Source organism: Heterodontus francisci, chromosome 37 (genome assembly GCF_036365525.1).
Source record: "Heterodontus francisci isolate sHetFra1 chromosome 37, sHetFra1.hap1, whole genome shotgun sequence".
NCBI classification, from domain to species: Eukaryota; Metazoa; Chordata; class Chondrichthyes; order Heterodontiformes; family Heterodontidae; genus Heterodontus; species Heterodontus francisci.
Window position 1 is genome coordinate 24,741,653 of NC_090407.1, and position 19,704 is coordinate 24,761,356.

Genomic DNA, 19,704 nt, shown 5'->3' on the forward strand with positions numbered 1-19,704 from the left:
AGGTCAACGCCAATGGAGCCATTATCCATCCTCCCTCCAGCTTTGCTATCGGGAAGTCGAGGCTGTTTGGTCTACGTGGGGCAGCCCAGACTTTGTCGGACCTGTGGCAAATCTGGTCATGTAGCAGCCAACTGCAGCACAGTTGTCTGCAAGCAGGAAGGCCATCAGACCAAGGACTGTAAGCAGAGTAAGTGCTGCAACCTGTGTGGTGGGGCAGGCCACCTCTGCAAGACCTGCCCCAAGCACTTCCTCAGTTATGTGCAGGTGGCAAGGTCCAAGGAAAGGCTGGACGAAGGAACTGTGAACTCGCTTCGTGCTGCAAAGGACACCAACAACCCTGTCCGCAGCGAGGAAAATCCGTCTGAGAAGGAGAGGAAAGAGGAGGCAGCTGCAACCAACGACCCAACACCTACCCCAAGCCCGGAAACTCCTCAACACAGAATCCATGAGGAGGAGGCAGCAGTGGAACAATCAGACGAGTGGCAAGTGGTCAAAAGGAAAACCACAAAGAAGAAGCCCCAAAGAAAGGCACAGGTCACCACCCAAACTGATGGCAAGAGGAGGCTACCGTCTGAGGCGGACTACGGCAGCTGCTCCTCATCGGACGAGGAAGGGCCGGAAAGACGGCACCCGCAAAAGAAGCGGCAGAATGCAAAGGAGCTGGAAGAGAAAGCCCCCTAGCTCCGCGGCACTGGAAGCAGCGATGGGCCCAGCGTGCTCCAATCCCAAAGTGCTGAACCCAGCGAGATGCCCAGCGCACGCCAGCTCCGGGAGACGGAGAGCAGCAAAGTGTCCAGTGCACTGCAGCTCCAGGAGCAGAAACGTCCTCAAGGAGGAACAGAGGGGCATGACACCACCAGTAGAAGACAGTCCAAACCTAGCTGCCTACGAGCCCCCCGCCCCCCCTCCCCACCGATGTCACCCCAGCGGAACAAACAGCCACACCCCCGTGAGTGGCCAGAAGGAGTTTCTGAGCCCAACGCATGTGCACACTAAGGGTATGCAGGAAAATATCTAAGGACTGGGACGACTAAGGACACCTGGTGTGGTAAGCAACATTCAGTTTTAAATGGGTATAAAGATTGCTTCTATTAACGTTACCTTGCCAAGGTCAAAACTGACCTCCTGTTTCTGCAGGAGTATGGGATATCGCACCTCAGCACTTACAAGCAATGGTCGCGATGGTGGTCCCAGTAGTCCATCGATCTGGTCAGGGGGAAATGATTCCTGTTGCTCTGGCCTGGGTATTCTGCGGGGGGGCAATTTCACCTTTTCCGAAGTTAAGGAGGCAGTCGCCCCCTCATACCAGACGGAATGTACAACAATGCTCCACTCCGGTTAATCAATGTGTACGCCCCAGTCCAATACAGTGAGCGACGGACCGTCCTCCAGCAGCTCCCACTGCTGCTGGCGACGTCTAGACCAGTCGTTCTAGGCGGTGACTTCAACTGCATCATCAATTCAGCTGGACGATCCAGCAGTGACCACAGCAAACTGGACGCTACGTCCAGATTCCTAATGGAAACAGTAAAAGATGCCAAGCTACATGACGTCTTCAACCCTGCAGACGGAGCGCAGCGTAGATACACCTGGTCAAGACTGGACGGGTCTGCCCGTTCAGGATTGACTTCCTGTTTGTGTCCCGTGCATTTACGGTCAGATCCATGGTCAAGTCGCTGTTCTTTTCTGACCACTGCCTCTTACTAGCCAATTGTCACTTACGGGATGACCGGCGAGTTGGCAGGGGGACATGGAAGCTGAACGTAAAACTGCTGACTCCAGAGAACATTGAGGAACTCAAAAGGGATTACAAAGGTTGGAGAACCATGAAACCGCTCTGAGTCTCCGGTGCAATGGTGGAAAGCGATCAAGGCGAACCTCGAGGTTCTTTAACCTCAAAGGTGTTTAGAAGGTGAGAGAGAGACAGAGGGAAATGTCCCAACTCCAGAAAAGAGTGCAGAATCTGCTATGGCTGCAGTCAGTGGGGGTTGAGGTCAAGGAGGGACCTCCAAGAGGTGAAGAGCCAGCAGGTCTCGCTCTTTGCCATGGAAGCCTCCAAGATCATTTTCCGGTCCAGAGTTCACTCCGTTGAGCAGGATGAGATGTGCTCGCGTTTCTTCTTCCAAAAGATACACAGAGAGAGCTCTGTGATCAGCAGCCTGAAGGAAGAGGAGGCTCGGTAATGTCATCGCAGTCTGACAGACTAAGGATTCGCAAATCCTTTTATGCCAGGCTGTACGACGTGAAGCCCACAGACAGCATGGCCTCCCAGTCCTTCCTGTCATCTATCACGGAAGTCTTAGATGACAGCAGGAGGGAGAGACTGGACAAACCGCTAACTCTGGACGAGCTGAGAGGGGCCGTCGGGTCCTTCAAGACGAGTAAAACTCGTGGAAGCGACTGCTTGCTGCTCAAGTTATATTTGGTTCTGTGGGACTGGATCAGCCCAGACCTGCTGGAAGTGTACGAGAGTGTGCTTCTGGCCAGCAGCATGTCCGAATCCATGAGGAATGGCATCATCACCCTCATCTACAAGCGGAAGGGGGAGAGGGCGGAAATCAGAAATTGGCGGCCCGTCTCGCTGCTTAATGTAGACTACAAGATACTGTCCAAAGTCATCGCCAGTTGGATCAAGTCTGTCTGGAGTTGGTGATTCCCCGCGACCAGACCTGTACTGTACCCGGCAGGAAGATCTCTGATAGCCTCGCGCTACTCAGGGATATGATCACCTATGTACGGGACAGGGAGGTGGACACCTGCCTCATCAGCTTGAACCAAGAGAAGGCTTTTGACAGGATATCGCACACCTACAGGGGGGGAGGTGGTGGTGTAATGGTAATCGCGCTGTACTAGTAATCCAGAGCCCAGGCTAATGTTCTTGGGTTCTGGGTTCGATTCCCACCATGGCAGATGGTGAAATTTGAATTCAATTAAAAAAAAATCTGGAATTAAGCTAGTCTAATAATCATGAAACCATTGTCCGATTGTTGTAAAGACCCATCTGGTTCATTCATGTCCTCTAGGGAAGGAAATCTGCTGTCCTTACCTGGTCTGGCCTACATGTGACTCCAGACCCACAGCAATGTGGTTGACTCTTTAAATGCCCTCTGAAATGGCCTAGCAAGCCACTCAGTTCAAGGGCAATAAACGCTGGTCTAGCCAGCGATGCCCACATCCCCCAAAAAACAAATTTAAAAAAACATGATGGACATGCTCTCCGAAATGGGGTTTGAGAAGGGAATCTGCAATTGGATCCATCTCCTCTGCACAAACATCAGTATTGCAGACTCAATTAATAGGTGGGAATCAAAGTTTCTCGATCAAATCTGGAGTCAGACAGGGCTGTTCTCTCTCCCCGTCTTGTTTGTTTGCTGTATCGAACCTTTTGCTGATTCCGTTAGGAAGGATGCGGGCATAAGCAGGGTAACAATCCCAGGCAGCGGAGGCACTCCGGTTAAAGCCTCCCTGAACGTGGACGACGTCGCTGTCTTCTGCTTGGATCCACTGTCCATTCGCAGACTGAGGATCTGTGACCAGTTCGAACTGTCCTCGGGAGCCACAATAAATCGTGTCATGAGCGAGGCCGTGTTCTTTGGGAACTGGGCTGGCCGATCCATCCGTTCTCCCCTTCACCGTCAGGTCAGACTAACTGAAGGTACTGGGGATATGGTTCACAAGGGCCGGGATGTGTGCCAAAACCTGGAAGGAGCAAGTAGCCACGGTACACCATAAACTGAGCATGTGCAAGCAGTGCTGTCTCTCCATTGCGGGTAAGAAACTGGTCATCAGGTGCAACGCACTCACCTTGTTGCTGTACGTGGCGCAGGCATGGCCCATACCCCACTCCTGCGCCGTGGCAGTCACCCAGGCCATTTTCCGCTTTATCTGGAGATCCAAAATGGACCGTGTCTGAAGGGACACGATGTTCAAACCTCTGGATAAAGGGGGAGAAAACTTATCCAACGTCACCCTCATCCTGATGGCCACCTTTGTGAGCGGCTGCATCAAGCTGTGCGTAGAACCCCAGTATGCAAACACTATAGTGACACTACAGTGTCACTACATGCTGAGGTTCTGTCTGTCCCCGGTGATGAGAAGGATGGGTCTGGTCACACTGCCGCGGAACGCTCCATCCAGTTTTACTGTGCCGTACCACCTAGCCTTTGTGGAAAAGTTTGTGCAGAAAAACACCTTTGACCACCAATCCATCAGGCAGTGGTCTGCATGGAATGTCCTCAAGGCCCTACGGGAAAAGGAGATGGTGGATCCTGTCGGGTGGTTCCCTGAGCAGACTGCCAAAGTCATTTGGCAGAATGCCTCATCACCAGAACTTTCAAACAAGCTGCAAGACATAGCTTGGTTGCTGGTGAGAAGGGCCCTCCCCGTCAGATCCTTCCTGCACATCCAGAATCTCACTGCCTCTGCATGATGCCCTCGAGATAGCTGTGGTGGGGAAGAGACTGTTGCCCACCTCCTTCTGGAATTTGCCAGGTGTGGAAAAAGATGTAGTGATTTTTATTAAAGTTCATTCCGAGCAGCTCGGTAACACAGGAGTCTGTGCTCCTAAGGGCTGTTCCCACGACGTATACCGAGATAAACATCAACTGCTACTGTAGGACTATCAACTCGGTGAAAGAGGCTCTTTGGTCTGCCCTAAACTTGCTGGTCTTCCAGAGGAAGGAGTTGTCCACGACCGAGTGTTGTAGACTGCACATTCCAGGGTCCAGGACTATGTGCTGAGGAATGCACTAAAGCTTGGGGCAAACACCACGAAGGCTCAATGAGGAAAGGCCACTGTGTAATGTCCTCCCACCATGGTGAACCGAGGGACTGGAACCTGTGTAAAACCCCTCTGGCTGTATGCACCAAAAATGGTTTTGCTGTGTATTGCAAATGTACATTACATGTAAAATGGAACGGAAGGGTTGTGAGGCAACTCTTCTGGATTGAAGAAAACTGATTTCTTTTGCACTTTCTGGAATGTCAACTTGGAACTGTTTTGTAATTTTTTTTGACTTTTATGAATAAAGTATATTTTTGGGGAAAAAAATCAGATGGAGAGAGAGGAGCAGAGGGGAAAAAACTGTCAGAATGGGATTGTTACTCTTCCAAATAAACTCGAGTGTTTGGATGTAGGCTGCTGTACTTGTACATGATAAGTTGCACAGCTGCTACCAAGAGATTATGTTTGAACAATGTGGTTCATTGGAAACATATTTTAAAATAGACAGTGCTGTTCACTAATTATTTGTCCATTGAACCTTACTCAGCACGTGTTCTCAAAAAAAGCTGGGTTTAAGCTCTGACTTGTATGCAAGTCATACTGCTCGTCTCCAGTTTCGGATACTGATTAGTCCTGTTCAGGGATTAATTGCAAGGATTTTTCCTTCTAGCTGATGAGTTCATATGTATGCAGAAGCCTAAGGTGTCGATTTTGCTACAGCCCATCCCATTGAAATTGCAGGTTGTACATGATTTTTTTAAATTCTCTTGCCCCTCCCCTTTCTTGGTCCCACCATCTGATCCCTTCTTTCAATTTCTGACTGGATGCTGTTTGGACCCATGTATTTTCTTTGCTGTATTTTGAGTGGAAAAAGCTGAATTCATAGCCTAGTCCAAACAGGGTGAGGCTGAGGCCTTGTGTGGGATCAGAGGGAATGTTCCCCTGTTTATGATGCTGTCCATGGCATGAGATTCTTAAAAGGTGCCGTGGCTTGGGTTATTTTACCTAGCTGTCAGTAGTACCAAGGTTCCTATTTGTATAGGGATTTATTTAGGGAATTTATTTAGGGGTGGTGAAGATGATACCTACCATGGATATTATTTGTTTGGAACTTCTTTCCACGTCGGTTATAGGTGGGAGTCTTGTGACTCCATTGAGGTTTGTGTGGAAACTGTCATGGAAAAAAATCAGTGGTTGAATTTTGCCATTCAAAATAATCAGACACTTCTACAAAGTTTAATTCAAGGGCTTTAGCTTCTTGATTTTGAGTTATCCAAAAGTAAAGTGTGATTTTGTTAAAATGTTTGGTAGATGAAAAATAACATTCTGCAGGTTTGTATGTAATTATCTTCACTTCTTGGTCTTATTAATTTTATCGTTTTTCTGGATTTCATCTGTCCTTTTCTCCTGGTCGTTCATGTAAAACTAAAACCTTTTTATAGATCAGTTGATGATTTACCAGACACCCAAAAGCTTAAGCAGTTACAGAGGGAACTGTCTCAAGTACTGACCCAGCGCCAGATCTTCATCCAGCCTGATAATTAAGTGCCCAGGTATCTGCCTGTGAGGCTTACAATGTGATTAACCACAACTTAACTAGGCTGAGATAATCAGCCTTTTTCCTTGCATGAACATTTACTGGTAAATCTAACCCTTAACCCACCTCACCCAAAGAAACTGCTGCTTTCTACTGCGGAGTGAACACAACACTTGCAATGTATGGTCTGTAAAAGTGCTTCAATAACTATAGATCTTAATGTAGATTAATTGTGTTGTAAGTTTGTATGTAATTTATTATGGTACAATCGAGCTTTTATATGGACAAGTTCTAAGTTCTGAAGGACCTTCCATTTGATGTGTGTTCATATTTTTAAACTAATGAATTCCATGAGAGAACATTAATTTTCATGGACTGTTCTAATTTGTATAACCCTTTTTTATATAGGCTGTTTGAAATGTGCGTATTATCAGCCCTGACATTCCCAGCTGAATTGTTTTTCCTCAAATATTGTCCCTGTGGGTAAATGCTTTGTCCTGGGTGCAGCAGAAATTAGTGTTTATTTCGCACCTTTAATGTAACAAAGCATCCCAATGTCCTTCATTGGTCAAGGTCAAATCCAAGCAGAACTAGAAGAGAAATACTAATACTGAATCATACAGAACAGGGAGATATCATGTTCAATCCCTGGATTCTGCTGAATTAGCTGCTTTCTCAGGGGTAGGACTAGGTGGATGTTCCTGCTCTTGGTCATTATGTAATTGTCCAGATAGAAATTGTGCGGCTGGGATTAAGGTTGGCAGTGCTGTCTAGTTCAAATAGCCTTCTAACTTTCCAGTCTAGGGCACATATTAACAAAGGCTGTTTGACCAGAGTTGGCTGGCTCCTATGAATTGTACTCAGCAGGACGCTGTGCTTTTAGGAGAAAAGCAGAGGGGGAAAATAATAATTTACTCGCTCCAACTGTGCCAGCCCTTCTCCAAAGGTGCAGCTGATTTTTTTTTAATGTTTGTTGAATGCCTCTCACTGTTGCTTAAAAATGTTACAGGGTAATACTGTTCACTGCTGTTCAGGTTTTACTGCAATACCCCTCACAGCTTGTGCAGTTTTGTGTACAAATTGCATTAGATTTGGCATTGCCCATTTGAGGCCACAGGTAACTCCTATTATAGCAGGATGGCCAAGTAGGGTGTCCACCTTTGTGTCTTTGACCTATATTTAGCTGAGAAGTGAGGTTAGGGTCCTCTCTATGGCTGCTAGAAGTACCAAGTAAAATGAGTTTAGGCAATTTTGATTCATGAGTGCCCAGCATATTATATTCATTCTGACACTGCTAAATGTCAGAAAGAATTCAGGAAATACTGTTCATAATATGGGCAAGAAGAAATGTTCTATTCAGATATAACTGAGGTTACAATAAGAGATAGAAATCCTATCTGTGCTTAGTGTAAGAATGACATTGAATAGCTGCTTGCTGTTGCATGGCAAAAGTTAAAAGGCTGCTTGGTGGAAGCAATGTTGCCAAATGGATGAGTCAGATTGAAAGAGATGAAGTCATTACACATGAGCCTGTCAGTTTGAAGTTGCCAGCATGGTTTGTTGTGCATGTAGTGGAACTCAGTGGAGACTGTAATTTGTGTTTGGCTTTGAAAAGAATTTAAAGAAACAGCATGATCAATGTGATTATCCTTCATGATTGACAACTTTCAAGTCTTTAAAATGAATTTCTTTGTATTCCTAAGCAAATGATATTTGCTTAATTGAGTCTCTTCCAGAAATTGATCATATTCCAATGGCCAGCACATCAATAAAAATGTTTGCCATTGGCTTTCATTTTTTGAATAAACTTACTACTACACTTACTCACACAAACCATACAGTTTACACTGGTGCATGTTACTGCTGCACCCAAAACATGCAACTCAAGCACAGTGGCGCAGTGGTTAGCACCGCAGCCTCACAGCTCCAGTGACCCGGGTTCAATTCTGGGTACTGCCTGTGTGGAGTTTGCAAGTTCTCCGTGTTTGCGTGGGTTTCCTCCGGGTGCTCCGGTTTCCTCCCACATGCCAAAGACTTGCAGGTTGATAGGTAAATTGGCCATTATAAATTGCCCCTAGTATAGGTAGGTGGTTGGAAATATAGGGACAGGTGGGGATGTGGTAGGAATATGGAATTAGTGTAGGATTAGTATAAATGGGTGGTTGATGGTCAGCACAGACTCGGTGGGCCGAAGGGCCTGTTTCAGTGCTGTATCTCTAAACTAAACTAAGCCCTGATGCTAGTACAGGGGTCAGCAGCCTTAATAACCAGAGCCACTTTTCAAATTTAGTCAAAAACGCAATATCTTAAGAGCAGCCATGCTGTTACTCAAATGCTAATAATGAAAACAAGACAGACAGATTTCAACAATATTTTAAAGATTTTTACAAAGCAGTTATTAATTGATGCTTTCTCACAAGTCTAATGTTAATAAAGGATCAAAAAAAATGAAACAAGCCATTAAATTAGCATCAAAATGGGTTCAATCAGTCAAGGTCAGGAGCTGCACATGAGTCCTTAATGAGCCACAGGTTGCAGACCTCTACACTTGTACATATTACTACTGCACATACACCATACAACAACTCTAATCTGGTTAGCGTTAATTCAGTTATTCTCATGTTGGAATTTGCACATCTGATAATATATATAATCTCTCAACTCCCATTCTGTTTATAAGTTTTCGATCAACATTTGCACCAGTCTTCCATTTATTTGGTTTCCTTGTCTTAAGCTGCTGTAATGTTTCATCTAAATGTGTCTCTAAAATGTTAAAGAACTTTAGTAGTTATGTTAATATCAGGTCATTGTCAGCTGTAGATGTACACAGCTGGTGTGTTTAGTGCTCAGGAAAACTTCTCTTGTGTTGCCTCTCCTGAAAAGGGGAACTCCAGCCACTCCAGGTGTCTGCTCCCTATTAATCTTTCAGTGCCAAAGGGACATTATTAGATGCCAAGCTGAAGAGGAAATTCCCTTGCATGAGGCAAGGTTGATGTGCAATTAAACTTTTAAAAGAGGTGATGATTGGAAAAGTACAAGGGGAAACCTTTCCCCTCTTTTGAAAAGTATTGTTCTTCAAACTGTTAAACCAGTATTGCCTGCACCAATACTAATGGCAGGAATCCAGAGTGTGTTCCCCTACTACACTTTGCCAAAGGCCCTAGGTTTACTACGAACCTCCAGTGAAAACAGAAGATCACTGGTATTAGGGGGCTGTCGCTTTGTATATTTGGGATGCAGTTTCCTTGGTTGCCTGCTACCATTTCTTTATATCCTTCACATTTTATTAAAGTTGCAACCAGTTCAGTATAATGATGTTTGAGTGTTTAAGTAGCAAGTATTCAGGAGGTAACATGCACAAGTCAACTTCTATCACTTTCAGATTGTTTAAGTGCAAGCCCCTCTGTTTTCCAATGATAAAGCATCAATCTGTAGGTTAATGGGAGGCAAATCTCAGTTACTGTAGTACTGGCCACATTGTCTTGATCTCGCTCCCCACCATTTAAAATGTCATCCTGAATTCATTGCCCAAACTAATAAATTAGATGAGGTTCTTAAAGCAATTAAGTTTAGGTCAGTGGGTGCAAGCTAAATTTACTTAGTGCATTGGAATCTTTTGGTAGCAGAAGTACTTCTGTAGCTGGAATCTGCTATTTGGTGGAATAAAATATCTCATAACAATCCACCTCATATAGCATAATAAAATCAATTAATATCCTTATCAATTTACTACAAAATGATGATCCATGGAATCCAATAGTTTTTACACTGGAGCTTGTGACAAATATTAATTTTAAATGATCAATTTTCAACTCATCCTAACCTTCCCTTTACAACTAGTTCAGTCAAATTCCTTGATCAGGCTATTTGCCCAGTTTTTGCAGAGTCTGTCCATACTCTTGGACTTGTTGATCTGAAACTAGACATTAGACAGACATCCTGCTTTCTAGTTCCCTTTTCAGTATATATGGTGGCATTTCCGAGATTTAAAACTTAATCACTAAATTTTAACAAAGGACCTTAAATGGACAAATGAATGATTTGCATCTTGCGAATTGCTGAAAATAGACATGTTGTCGAAGCTTTTCATCTTGCACTCATCAGGACAATACACAAGAATAACCAAAGTAAGGGATAACAACTTATATTGCATGAGAAGAGAGTGCTGATTTCGTTGGCAAGTGAACTCTGATTGCTAGAGGTGTTGCCACGGAGATTGTACCAGTTTACGGTGACTGACAGTTAACTGCCCAGCTTTGTTTGAAATTTAAACCAGGCAGCTTGACTCTGGTCAAGGCATTGTCTTAAGAAATGAAACGGCTGTCACTTATTTTGTTCAGCTGAAACAGGCACAATGTGTGTACATGTTCATTTGCTAAATCTGCAGTGTGCTAAAAATTACGCTGACAGCCAATTTAAGATTGTCAGTAGGGCTCGCAGTATACCGCATTTTCGGGACTGGAAGCTACCTATATTAATACAGAGCCCTGTTCTTTGCAGACAGAAAAAACATGTACACACATTGTGCCTGTTTCAGCCAGCCAAAATAAGTGAGAGCCATTCGCTGATTCATTCCTCAGGGCAATGCTGCCCGGTTTAAATTTCCAACACAGCCTGGCAGTTAATTGTCAGTCACCATAAACTGCTGCATTCCCCATGGCAACCCCTCTACCCCAGAGTTCACTTGCCAACCAGTCAGCACTCTCTCCTCATGCAGTATAGGTTGTTGTTTTCCCTTACATTGGTTATTGTGTATTGTCCTGATTGCAAGATGAAAAGCTTTGACAACATGTCTCTATTTTCAGCAATTCTCAAGATTTGCATCTTCTAAAGTGAACTTTTACTTTTTAAAAACCCAGCTCAGTTTCATATACTTCCAAGCATTTTATTTGAACGGACACAGTCCAATGGGCCCATCCTACAATGTAAAGATTAGATATTTTTTCTGAAAGAGAGAAGGAATGCATGCCTCAGGAATCTTCGGGACTTGCAGCAATGACTGAAAATCAGGTTGGAATCCAGGGAGAATGAAGAAGCTAAGCTGGTGGCTACAGTCACCCTGTGATTGTACCATGCACCTGAGGTGGCACAACTATTAGCCATCCATTTTGTTATATCTTTAAAACCACCAAATTATTCTGCAGATTTTATTTTCACAGACTATTGTATAGTTTTTCGCCAAGCTAACTGTTCCTTTGTTTCACAGGTCTGTGGCGTCACTTGCAGACAGATCAAGCCAGGAAGCTCTGCTAACTAATCTGGCTGAAGCTTTGAAGAAAAGACAGCAACCTTATTGATTCTTCGAGCTAACTGACAAAAGCAAAGCACTGTCAGTTTTGGTTACATTATTTTCTTATATTTCTTTGGTTCAGTTCTTTAATTTGTCCCATTAAAAATTGCCTGAACTACTCTACATGTTTAAAAGCCATTCTAACCGTCAAAATTGTATAAAATGCTGTTTCAGCTTGTAAACCTAGTTCATTCTACACAAAGGCTTAATTCACAAACACGAGGAACATTTACTAAAAGGCATCTCATAACTTTCATTTTTATTGGTCACAATGTTTAAACACAACCCCAACCTGGCAATTTTTTTTGTTCAGACACTGGTTACATTTATGTAAAGCAAGGAGCCAAAATCAACTTGCAGACAACTATGGTGAGATGGAGATGCAGACTCACTAGAACAAAATGTTATACCAGTTAATAGCTTTCCAAGGAACAAGGGTTATATGTTCAGTATTGTACTATAGAAAAGATGATATAAACTGTCCTGAAATTCTACAAGTTCTAACATTCTTGCCTTTAAGGTTCTCCCGTGTCAATATTTTGAGGAATGCAAGGGTTTTCTTTTTGTAAAGCTTAAAACTGAAGTGTACATCTTGTACTTGAGTCTCCAAGCTAAAAAATAAATAGAACTAGAAACTCGTAACAAGCAGCCATTGTGTCTGAATTCTGTTTCTTTTTAGAAATACATTTAACCTTTTGAATAAAAAACACATGAAAAGGAATAGACCATTCAACCCCTCTAGCCTGCTTCACTATTCAATTTGACCCTGGCTGATCTGTATTTCAATTCCATTTATGTGCCTTGGCTTCATTTCCCCTGACCTAACAAAAATGCATCAGTATCAGTCCTGAAGGCTCCAATTGTCCCAGCATCTCAGACTTTTAGGGGAAGAGAATCCCATATTTCTACTACCCTTTGTGAAAAGGGTTTAAAGCTGTTGAAGGCTGAGTCGTTGAGTAATACAGATAACTAAGATTCCAAGTTTATTCCTTGGTTTGTGCTGAGTTAATTTCCATAAGGACTGTTACAATTGGCCTTGGCACCTTTGGATCATGGAGGCTAAACCTTTCCTGTTCCTACTCCTGCTCCTGCTAAGCACTACAGTGAAACCTGTTGTGTGTGTGTGTGTTAGGTACAGGTAGGAATAGGTTCTGCCTAGAAACCCTCCCTCTGTGGTGAGCCGGCTTCACTGAAACTTACTGTCTAGGCCCCTCACGTGAAAAATGTCCATTTAACTGGGGGTAATTAGTACCAGTGAAGAGTAAGTGCCTTCATTAGAAGAAGAAAATGGGCCAGAAAACAAGTGGTGAGCTTGACATCCTTTGCTGCATTTGGCCTTTGTTGCCCTTTTCACTGTTTTGATTAGGGGATAATTTTAATCTCGTACTTTCTGGAATGTTTTCCACTGGTCTCCCTAAATTCTGTTGGCCTACCCCTTTCAACTCCTTTGACAGTCCCTCTAATTCTGCTCCTTTTAAAGACCATATGTCCATTCATGTTTTATTTCATCCCCCTTCCCCCAATTTTCTCTTTTCCTGAAGACTTTTGACTCCTTACTCGGGCCATTTGCACTCCAGTGCTGTACTCAGGTGGCTGCTATCCATGTTGATGTGTTGACAGGTAACTTCTAATTATCTGAAGCTCATTCAATGTTTTGAATTCTAAGTGCTTGTTGCATGAACATCAGCTGCTCCCTGTACACTTGAGTACTAATGATGTGCATCAGCTTGTTGTAACAAATTGTATCTTAAAAAGATTAAGGGCAGCTTTAGAACTGCTGTGTGAACATTTATTAACAAATTTAGCAATAAGCCTGGCAGCGCTTTCAAGATCCGTAGGGTGTTTGTCTTCATGATTTAAAACACTCCATGGATTCTCACTTCCTGCTTTGAAATCTAATCCCCGTCCTTTCGGTTGCAGGTTCAAGGTGATCTGAAGTGTATTTTTTATTGTGGCTTTTGGTTTAAAAAAATATATAAATTGACCAGTCAACCTAAATGATTGAATCATTATCTGCACATTTGTAATCCTGCAACTGATAATAGCCTGTCAAGAGCTTATTTACAATGGTACAGATTGTATGCACGACAGCGAGTTAAGAGTATAAACCTAATTTATTGTCTCTCGTTACTTAGTCATTACAGCACAGAAAGTGAACATGCCAGTCTGTTTGCTGTCAAAACATGAAAAGAATAAACTTACTGCAATGTATTAGCACTGCAAATTTGGGGAATGTCTGTGCTAATTGAGTAATACTGTTTTCAATCCTTGATTAATAATTTAAGCGAGTTTAAACCAGTACGTTTCAATTTTTTATTTGCTGTTTGTTTTAAATACAAATCTGATATAAACCGCTAATAGCGGAGGCAGACAGTCGGCACCATTGGCAACTGCTGGTGTGGCATTGACCGCCTCAATTTTTACTATTCCCACTCATTCTAATCTACCTCCCTCTGATCATGCAGCATTCTTTTTTTTTATTCATTCATGGGATGTGGGCGTCACTGGCTATGCCAGCATTTATTGTCCATCCCTAATTGCCCTTGAGAAGATGGTGGTGAGCTGCCTTCTTGAACCGTTACAGTCCATGTTGGGTAGGTACACCCACAGTGCTGTTAGGAAGGGAGTTCCAGGATTTTGACCCAGCAACAGTGAAGGAACGGTGATATAGTTCCAAGTCGGGATGGTGTGTGACTTGGATGGTAACTTGCAGGTGGTGATCCCATGCATCTGCTGCTCTTGTCCTTCGAGGTGGTCGAGGTCACGGGTTTGGAAGGTGCTGTCTAAGTAACTTTGGTGCGTTGCTGCAGTGCATCTTGTAGATGGTACACACTGCTGCCACTGTGCGTCGGTAGTGGAGGGAGTGAATGTTTGTGGATGGTGTGCCAATCGAGCGGGCTGCTTTGTCCTGGATGGTGTCGAGCTTCTTGAGTGTTGTTGGAGCTGCACCCAACCAGGCAAGTGGAGAGTATTCCATCACGCTCCTGACTTGTGCCTTGTAGATGGTGGATAGCTTTGGGGAGTCAGGAGGTGAGTTACTCGCCGAGGAATTTCTAGCTTCTGACCTGCTCTTGTAGCCACGGTATTTATATGGCTACTCCAGTTCAGTTTCTGGTCAATGGTAACCCCAGAATGTTGATAGTGGGGGATTCAGTGATGGTAAGGCCATTGAATGTCAAGGGGAGATGGTTAGATTCTCTATTGTTGGAGATGGTCATTGCCTGGCACTTGTGTGGCACAAATGTTACTTGCCACATAACAGCCCAAGCCTGGATATTGTCCAGGTCTTGCTGCATTTCTACACTGACTTTCAGTATTTGAGGAGTCGTGAATGGTGCTGAACATTGTGCAATCATCAGCGAACATTTCCACTTCTGACCTTATGATTGAACGATCTCATTGAAGCAGCTGAAGATGGTTGGGCCTAGGACACTACCCTGAGGAACTCCTGCATTGATGTCCTGGAGCTCAGATGATTGACCTCCGACAACTACAGCCATCTTCCTTTGCGCTAGGTATGACTAACCAGCAGAGAATTTTCCCCCTGATTCCCATTGACTCCAGTTTTGCTAGGGCTCCTTGATGCCATACGCGGTCAAATGCTGCCTTGATGTCAAGGGCAGTCACTCTCACCTCACCTCGAGTTCAGCTCTTTTGTCCATGTTTGAACCAAGGCTGTAATGAGGTCAGGTTCTGAGTGCCCTGTCGGAACCCAAACTGAGCATCACTGAGCAGGTTATTGCTGAGCAAGTGCTGCTTGATGGCACTGTTGATGACACCTTCCATCACTTTGTTGATGATGGGGCGGTAATTGGTCAGGTTGGACTTGTCCTGCTTTTTGTGTACAGGACATACCTGGGCAATTTTCCACTTTGCCGGGTAAATGCCAGTGTTGTAGCTGTACTGGAACAGCTTGGCTAGTGGGTGCGGCAAGTTCTGGAGCACAGGTCTTCAGTACTATTGCCGGAATATTGTCAGGACCCATAGCCTTTGTAGTATCCAGTGCCTTCAGTTGTTTCTTGATATCACGCGGAGTGAATCGAATTGGCTAAAATCTGGCATTTGTAATGCTGGGGACTTCAGGAGGGGGCCGAGATGGATCATCAACTCGGCACTGCTGGCTGAAGATTGTTGCAAATGCTTCAGCCTTATCTTTCACACTGATGTGCTGGGCTGCCCCATCATTGAGGATGGGGATGTTTGTGGAGCCACCCCTCCAGTTAGTTGTTTAATTGTCCACCACCATTCACGGCTGGATGTGGCAGGACTGCAGAGCTTCGATCTGATCCGTTGGTTATGGGAACCCTTAGCTCTGTCAATTGCTTGCTGCTTATGCAGTTTGGCATGCAAGTAATCCTGGGTTGTAGCTTCACCAGGTTGACACCTCATTTTGAGGTATGCCTGGTGCTGCTCTTGGCATGCCCTCCTGCACTCTTCATTGAACCAGGGTTGGTCTCCTGGCTTGATGGTAATGGTAGAGTGGGGGATATGCCAGGCCATGAGGTTACAGATTGTGGTTGAGTACAATTCTGCTGCTGATGATGACCCACAGCGCCTCATGGATGCCCAGTTTTGCATTGCTAGATCTGTTCGAAATCTATCCCATTGAGCACGGTGGTAGTGCCACACAACACGATGGACGGTATCCTCAATGGGAAGGTGGGACTTCATCTCCACAAGGACTGTGCGGTGGTCACTCCTACCAATACAGTCATGGACAGAAGCATCTGCGGCAGGCAGATTGGTGAGAACAAGGTCAAGTATGTTTTTTCTTCTTGGTTCTCTCACCACCTGCCACAGACCCACTCTAGCAGCTATGTCCTTTAGGACTCGGCTAGCTCGGTCAGTAGTGGTGCTACCGAGCCACTCTTGATGATGGACATTGAAGTCCCCCACCCAGAGTACATTTTGTGCCCTTGCCACCCTCAGTGCTTCTTCCAAGTGGTGGTCAACATGGAGAATTACTGACTCATCAGCTGAGGGAGGGCGGTAGATGGTAATCAGTAGCCCATTACCTTGCCCATGTTTGACCTGATGCCATGAGACTTCATGAGGTCCAGAGTCGATGTTGAGGACTCCCAGGGCAACTCCCTCCCTCCTGTAGACCACTGTCCTGCCACCTCTGCTGGGTCTGTCCTGCCGGTGGGACAGGACATACCCAGGGATAGTGATTGCAGTGTCTGGGACATTGTCTGTAAGGTATGATTCCGTGAGTATGGCTATGTCAGGCTGTTGCTTGACTAGTCTGTGGGAAAGCTCTCCCAACTTTGGCACAAGCCCCCAGATGTTAGTCAGAAGGACTTTGCAGGGTCGACAGGGCTGGGTTTGCTGTTGTCGTTTCCGGTGCCTAGGTCGATGCCGGGTGGTCTGTCCGGTTTCATTCCTTTTTATTGACTTCGTAGCGGTTAGGTACAACTGAGTGGCTTGCTCGGCCATTTCAGAGGGCATGTAAGAGTTAACCACATTTCTGTGGGTCTGGAGTCACATGTAGGCCAGACCAGGTAAGGACAGCAGATTTCCTTCCCTAAAGGACATTAGTGAACCAGATGGGTTTTTACAACTATCGACAATGGTTTCATGGCCATCATTAGACTAGCTTTTAATTCCAGATTTATTAATTTAAATTCAAATTCCACCTTCTGCTGTGGTGGGATTCGAACCCATGTCTCCAGATCAATACCCTGTGTCTCTGGGTTACTAGTCCGGTGATAATACCATCTCCCCCTATTTCCTCCCCAAATTTCCCCCTCTCAGGTCCAATCCTAATATTATTAAACCTTCTGATTGAGTGGCACTGGTGTTGAACTGACCTCTACCTTGTGGAGGTTAAACACCAACTAGCTGACGCCACCTGCCATCCCCTGGACCATGATCCCATTACCGAACATCGATCCATTGTTTCCCAGACTGTAACTGACCTCATCTCATCTCTGGAAATCTCCAAGCCCACACAAACCACTTTTACCTCCTTCCCAAGGTCCAGACAAAACTGTTCTGGTAGATCCATTGTTTCAGCCTGTTCTTGCCCCGTGGAATGACTTTTTTTTCCTATCACGATTTTTTTTTCTCCTCTTGTCCTCTCTCCTCACCTATATCTATGACACTTCTGATGCCCTCTGCCAGTTTAACAGTTTCCAGTTTTCTGGCCCTAACCATCTCCTTTTTACCATGGATGGCCACTCCTTTTATACCACCATCCCCCACTAGAATGATCTGAGGGCTCTCTTCATTGAATGAAAACCCAACCATTCTCCATCCGCCACCACACCCTCCTCTACTTGGCTGAACTTATTCCTACATTGAACAAATTTTCCTTGACTCCACTCACTTCTCCAAATAAAAGGTGTTGCTATGGAACCCTTATGGGTCCTTGCTATGATTGCCTTTTTGTGGGATAAGTAAGACATTATCTGTTCTAGTCCTACTTAGGTCTTTACCTCTTTTTGGTACATTGATGGCCACTTGAACAGATAGGCAGTTTAAAATCTCATCTAAAATACAACACCTCTGACATTACAGCATTCCCTTGATACTTGTCAGTTTAGATTGTGTGTTTAATTCCTGTGGGGGGATTTGAACCCACAACCTTCTAACTGAGAGGTGAGAGAACAATCAATTGGGCTGAGCTGCAGGATCTGAATTGACAACAGATTATTAATTTAAAAAAACAGGCAAACATCATTTAACCCACTTTATTTGCCCATTGTTTAGATCCAGGTTCATAACCCACACAGGTTATATTTCTGACACAGCTACACAGCAAAAGTTAGCCATTGTATCAATGGTGTTTCAATAACTCAGTAAGCTGCTTAAGTTTGGAGTTTGGGTTAATGTTTCAGGTGGGGCTCAAAAACATTGCCCAACCTGCTGCGTGTTCCATCATTTGCACTCTAACTTTTCTTTTAGATTTCCGACGTTATGTGATAGGTCCCGTCAGCAGATTACAACCTTGTGTATCTTGTCTATAGAGACTATTGCATAATGTTTAATACTCCAGCAGCGACTCCTGCTTCTAAGTTTGTAACAGGGAACAATTGAGTAATGAGGCAGTTACAGGTAGTAAAGGGTTGGCAAAAAATCATCCATTAATTTGTACTTAATTTACTTTTTAAAATTATATGCCTTTGTTGTGTTAGACCGATGTACCTGGTACAAAGGATGAATGTCTTTTCATAATGAGACTAATCGATAGTTTGAGAGTTGTTCACTTTTATCTCTCTGATCGTGTTCAATACAATTGGGTCTGTGTTGCCACTGATCAGTCAAGCACATTCCTTTGTATAAAAGGTAGAATGTGATGAGCTGTACCCTTTGGTTCTATTTATGTTGACAGAGACAGATAAGTGAAGCAGAGAGACTACAAAGCAACAGAGTAAAGGAGGACGACAACTGCATATTTTTGTGAAAGTATTAGTCACTCAAGGATCATCAGCAGACAAAGTCTTATTAAGTAGCTCCAACGGGTGTTAAGACTCTCTGCTCTTCTCCTGTTCTGAAGGAAAGATGTTGGAAGTGAATGATGAAAGATTTCTGAAAGGCTGCTTGTAATGGAGACGTATGAACATTGTACTCCAGCTGTGCTTTACATTCCTCCTAACAAATGAGCCTTTTACCTGCACCTTCACTGACACAACCATGCAGACACGCACCACAGGAGCAGGATCAGGCAGAATGCACCCCAGTTTTGTTAAGTGGATATGACTATTTGCTACAAAATTGAGTTTACTTATCAGGAATAGTCTCTTTATTTTCAAGTATTAATGTTTTATAATCAACTGAAAGCCTTGTTAAGCAAGATTCAAATATCCTTGTTCCAGTCCTACTCAGGCCCCCTCCCCCAACTCTTTTTCCGGTATATTGATGACTGTATCGGTGCTGTTTCCTACTGCCGCCCCGAACTGGAAAATTTTATCAACTTTGCTTCCAATTTCCACCCTTCTCTCACCTTTACATGGTCCATCTCCAACATTTCCCTTCCCTTCCTCGACTTCTCTGTCTCTATCTCTGGGGATAGGCTGTCTACTAATATTCATTATAAGCCCACCGACTCCCACAGCTACCTCAACTGCACTTCTTCACACCCTACCTCCTGTAAGAACTCTATTCCATTCTCTCAGTTTCTCCGTCTTTGACGCATCTGCTCTGATGCAACCT

At 44.3% G+C, this 19,704-nt stretch overlaps 1 protein-coding gene across 1 annotated transcript in view; it reads left to right on the forward strand.

Moving 5' to 3' along the window:
* The window catches only part of capzb (capping actin protein of muscle Z-line subunit beta), a 108,200-nt gene extending 96,002 nt beyond the window's left edge, over positions 1–12,198 (forward strand). Inside the window, exon 9 of the mRNA XM_068017332.1 lies at positions 11,467–12,198. Coding sequence (XP_067873433.1) covers positions 11,467–11,557 — 91 coding nt within the window. The 3' untranslated portion in view covers positions 11,558–12,198. The remainder of the gene's footprint in view (positions 1–11,466) is intronic.
* The last annotated feature ends 7,506 nt before the right edge of the window (positions 12,199–19,704 follow it).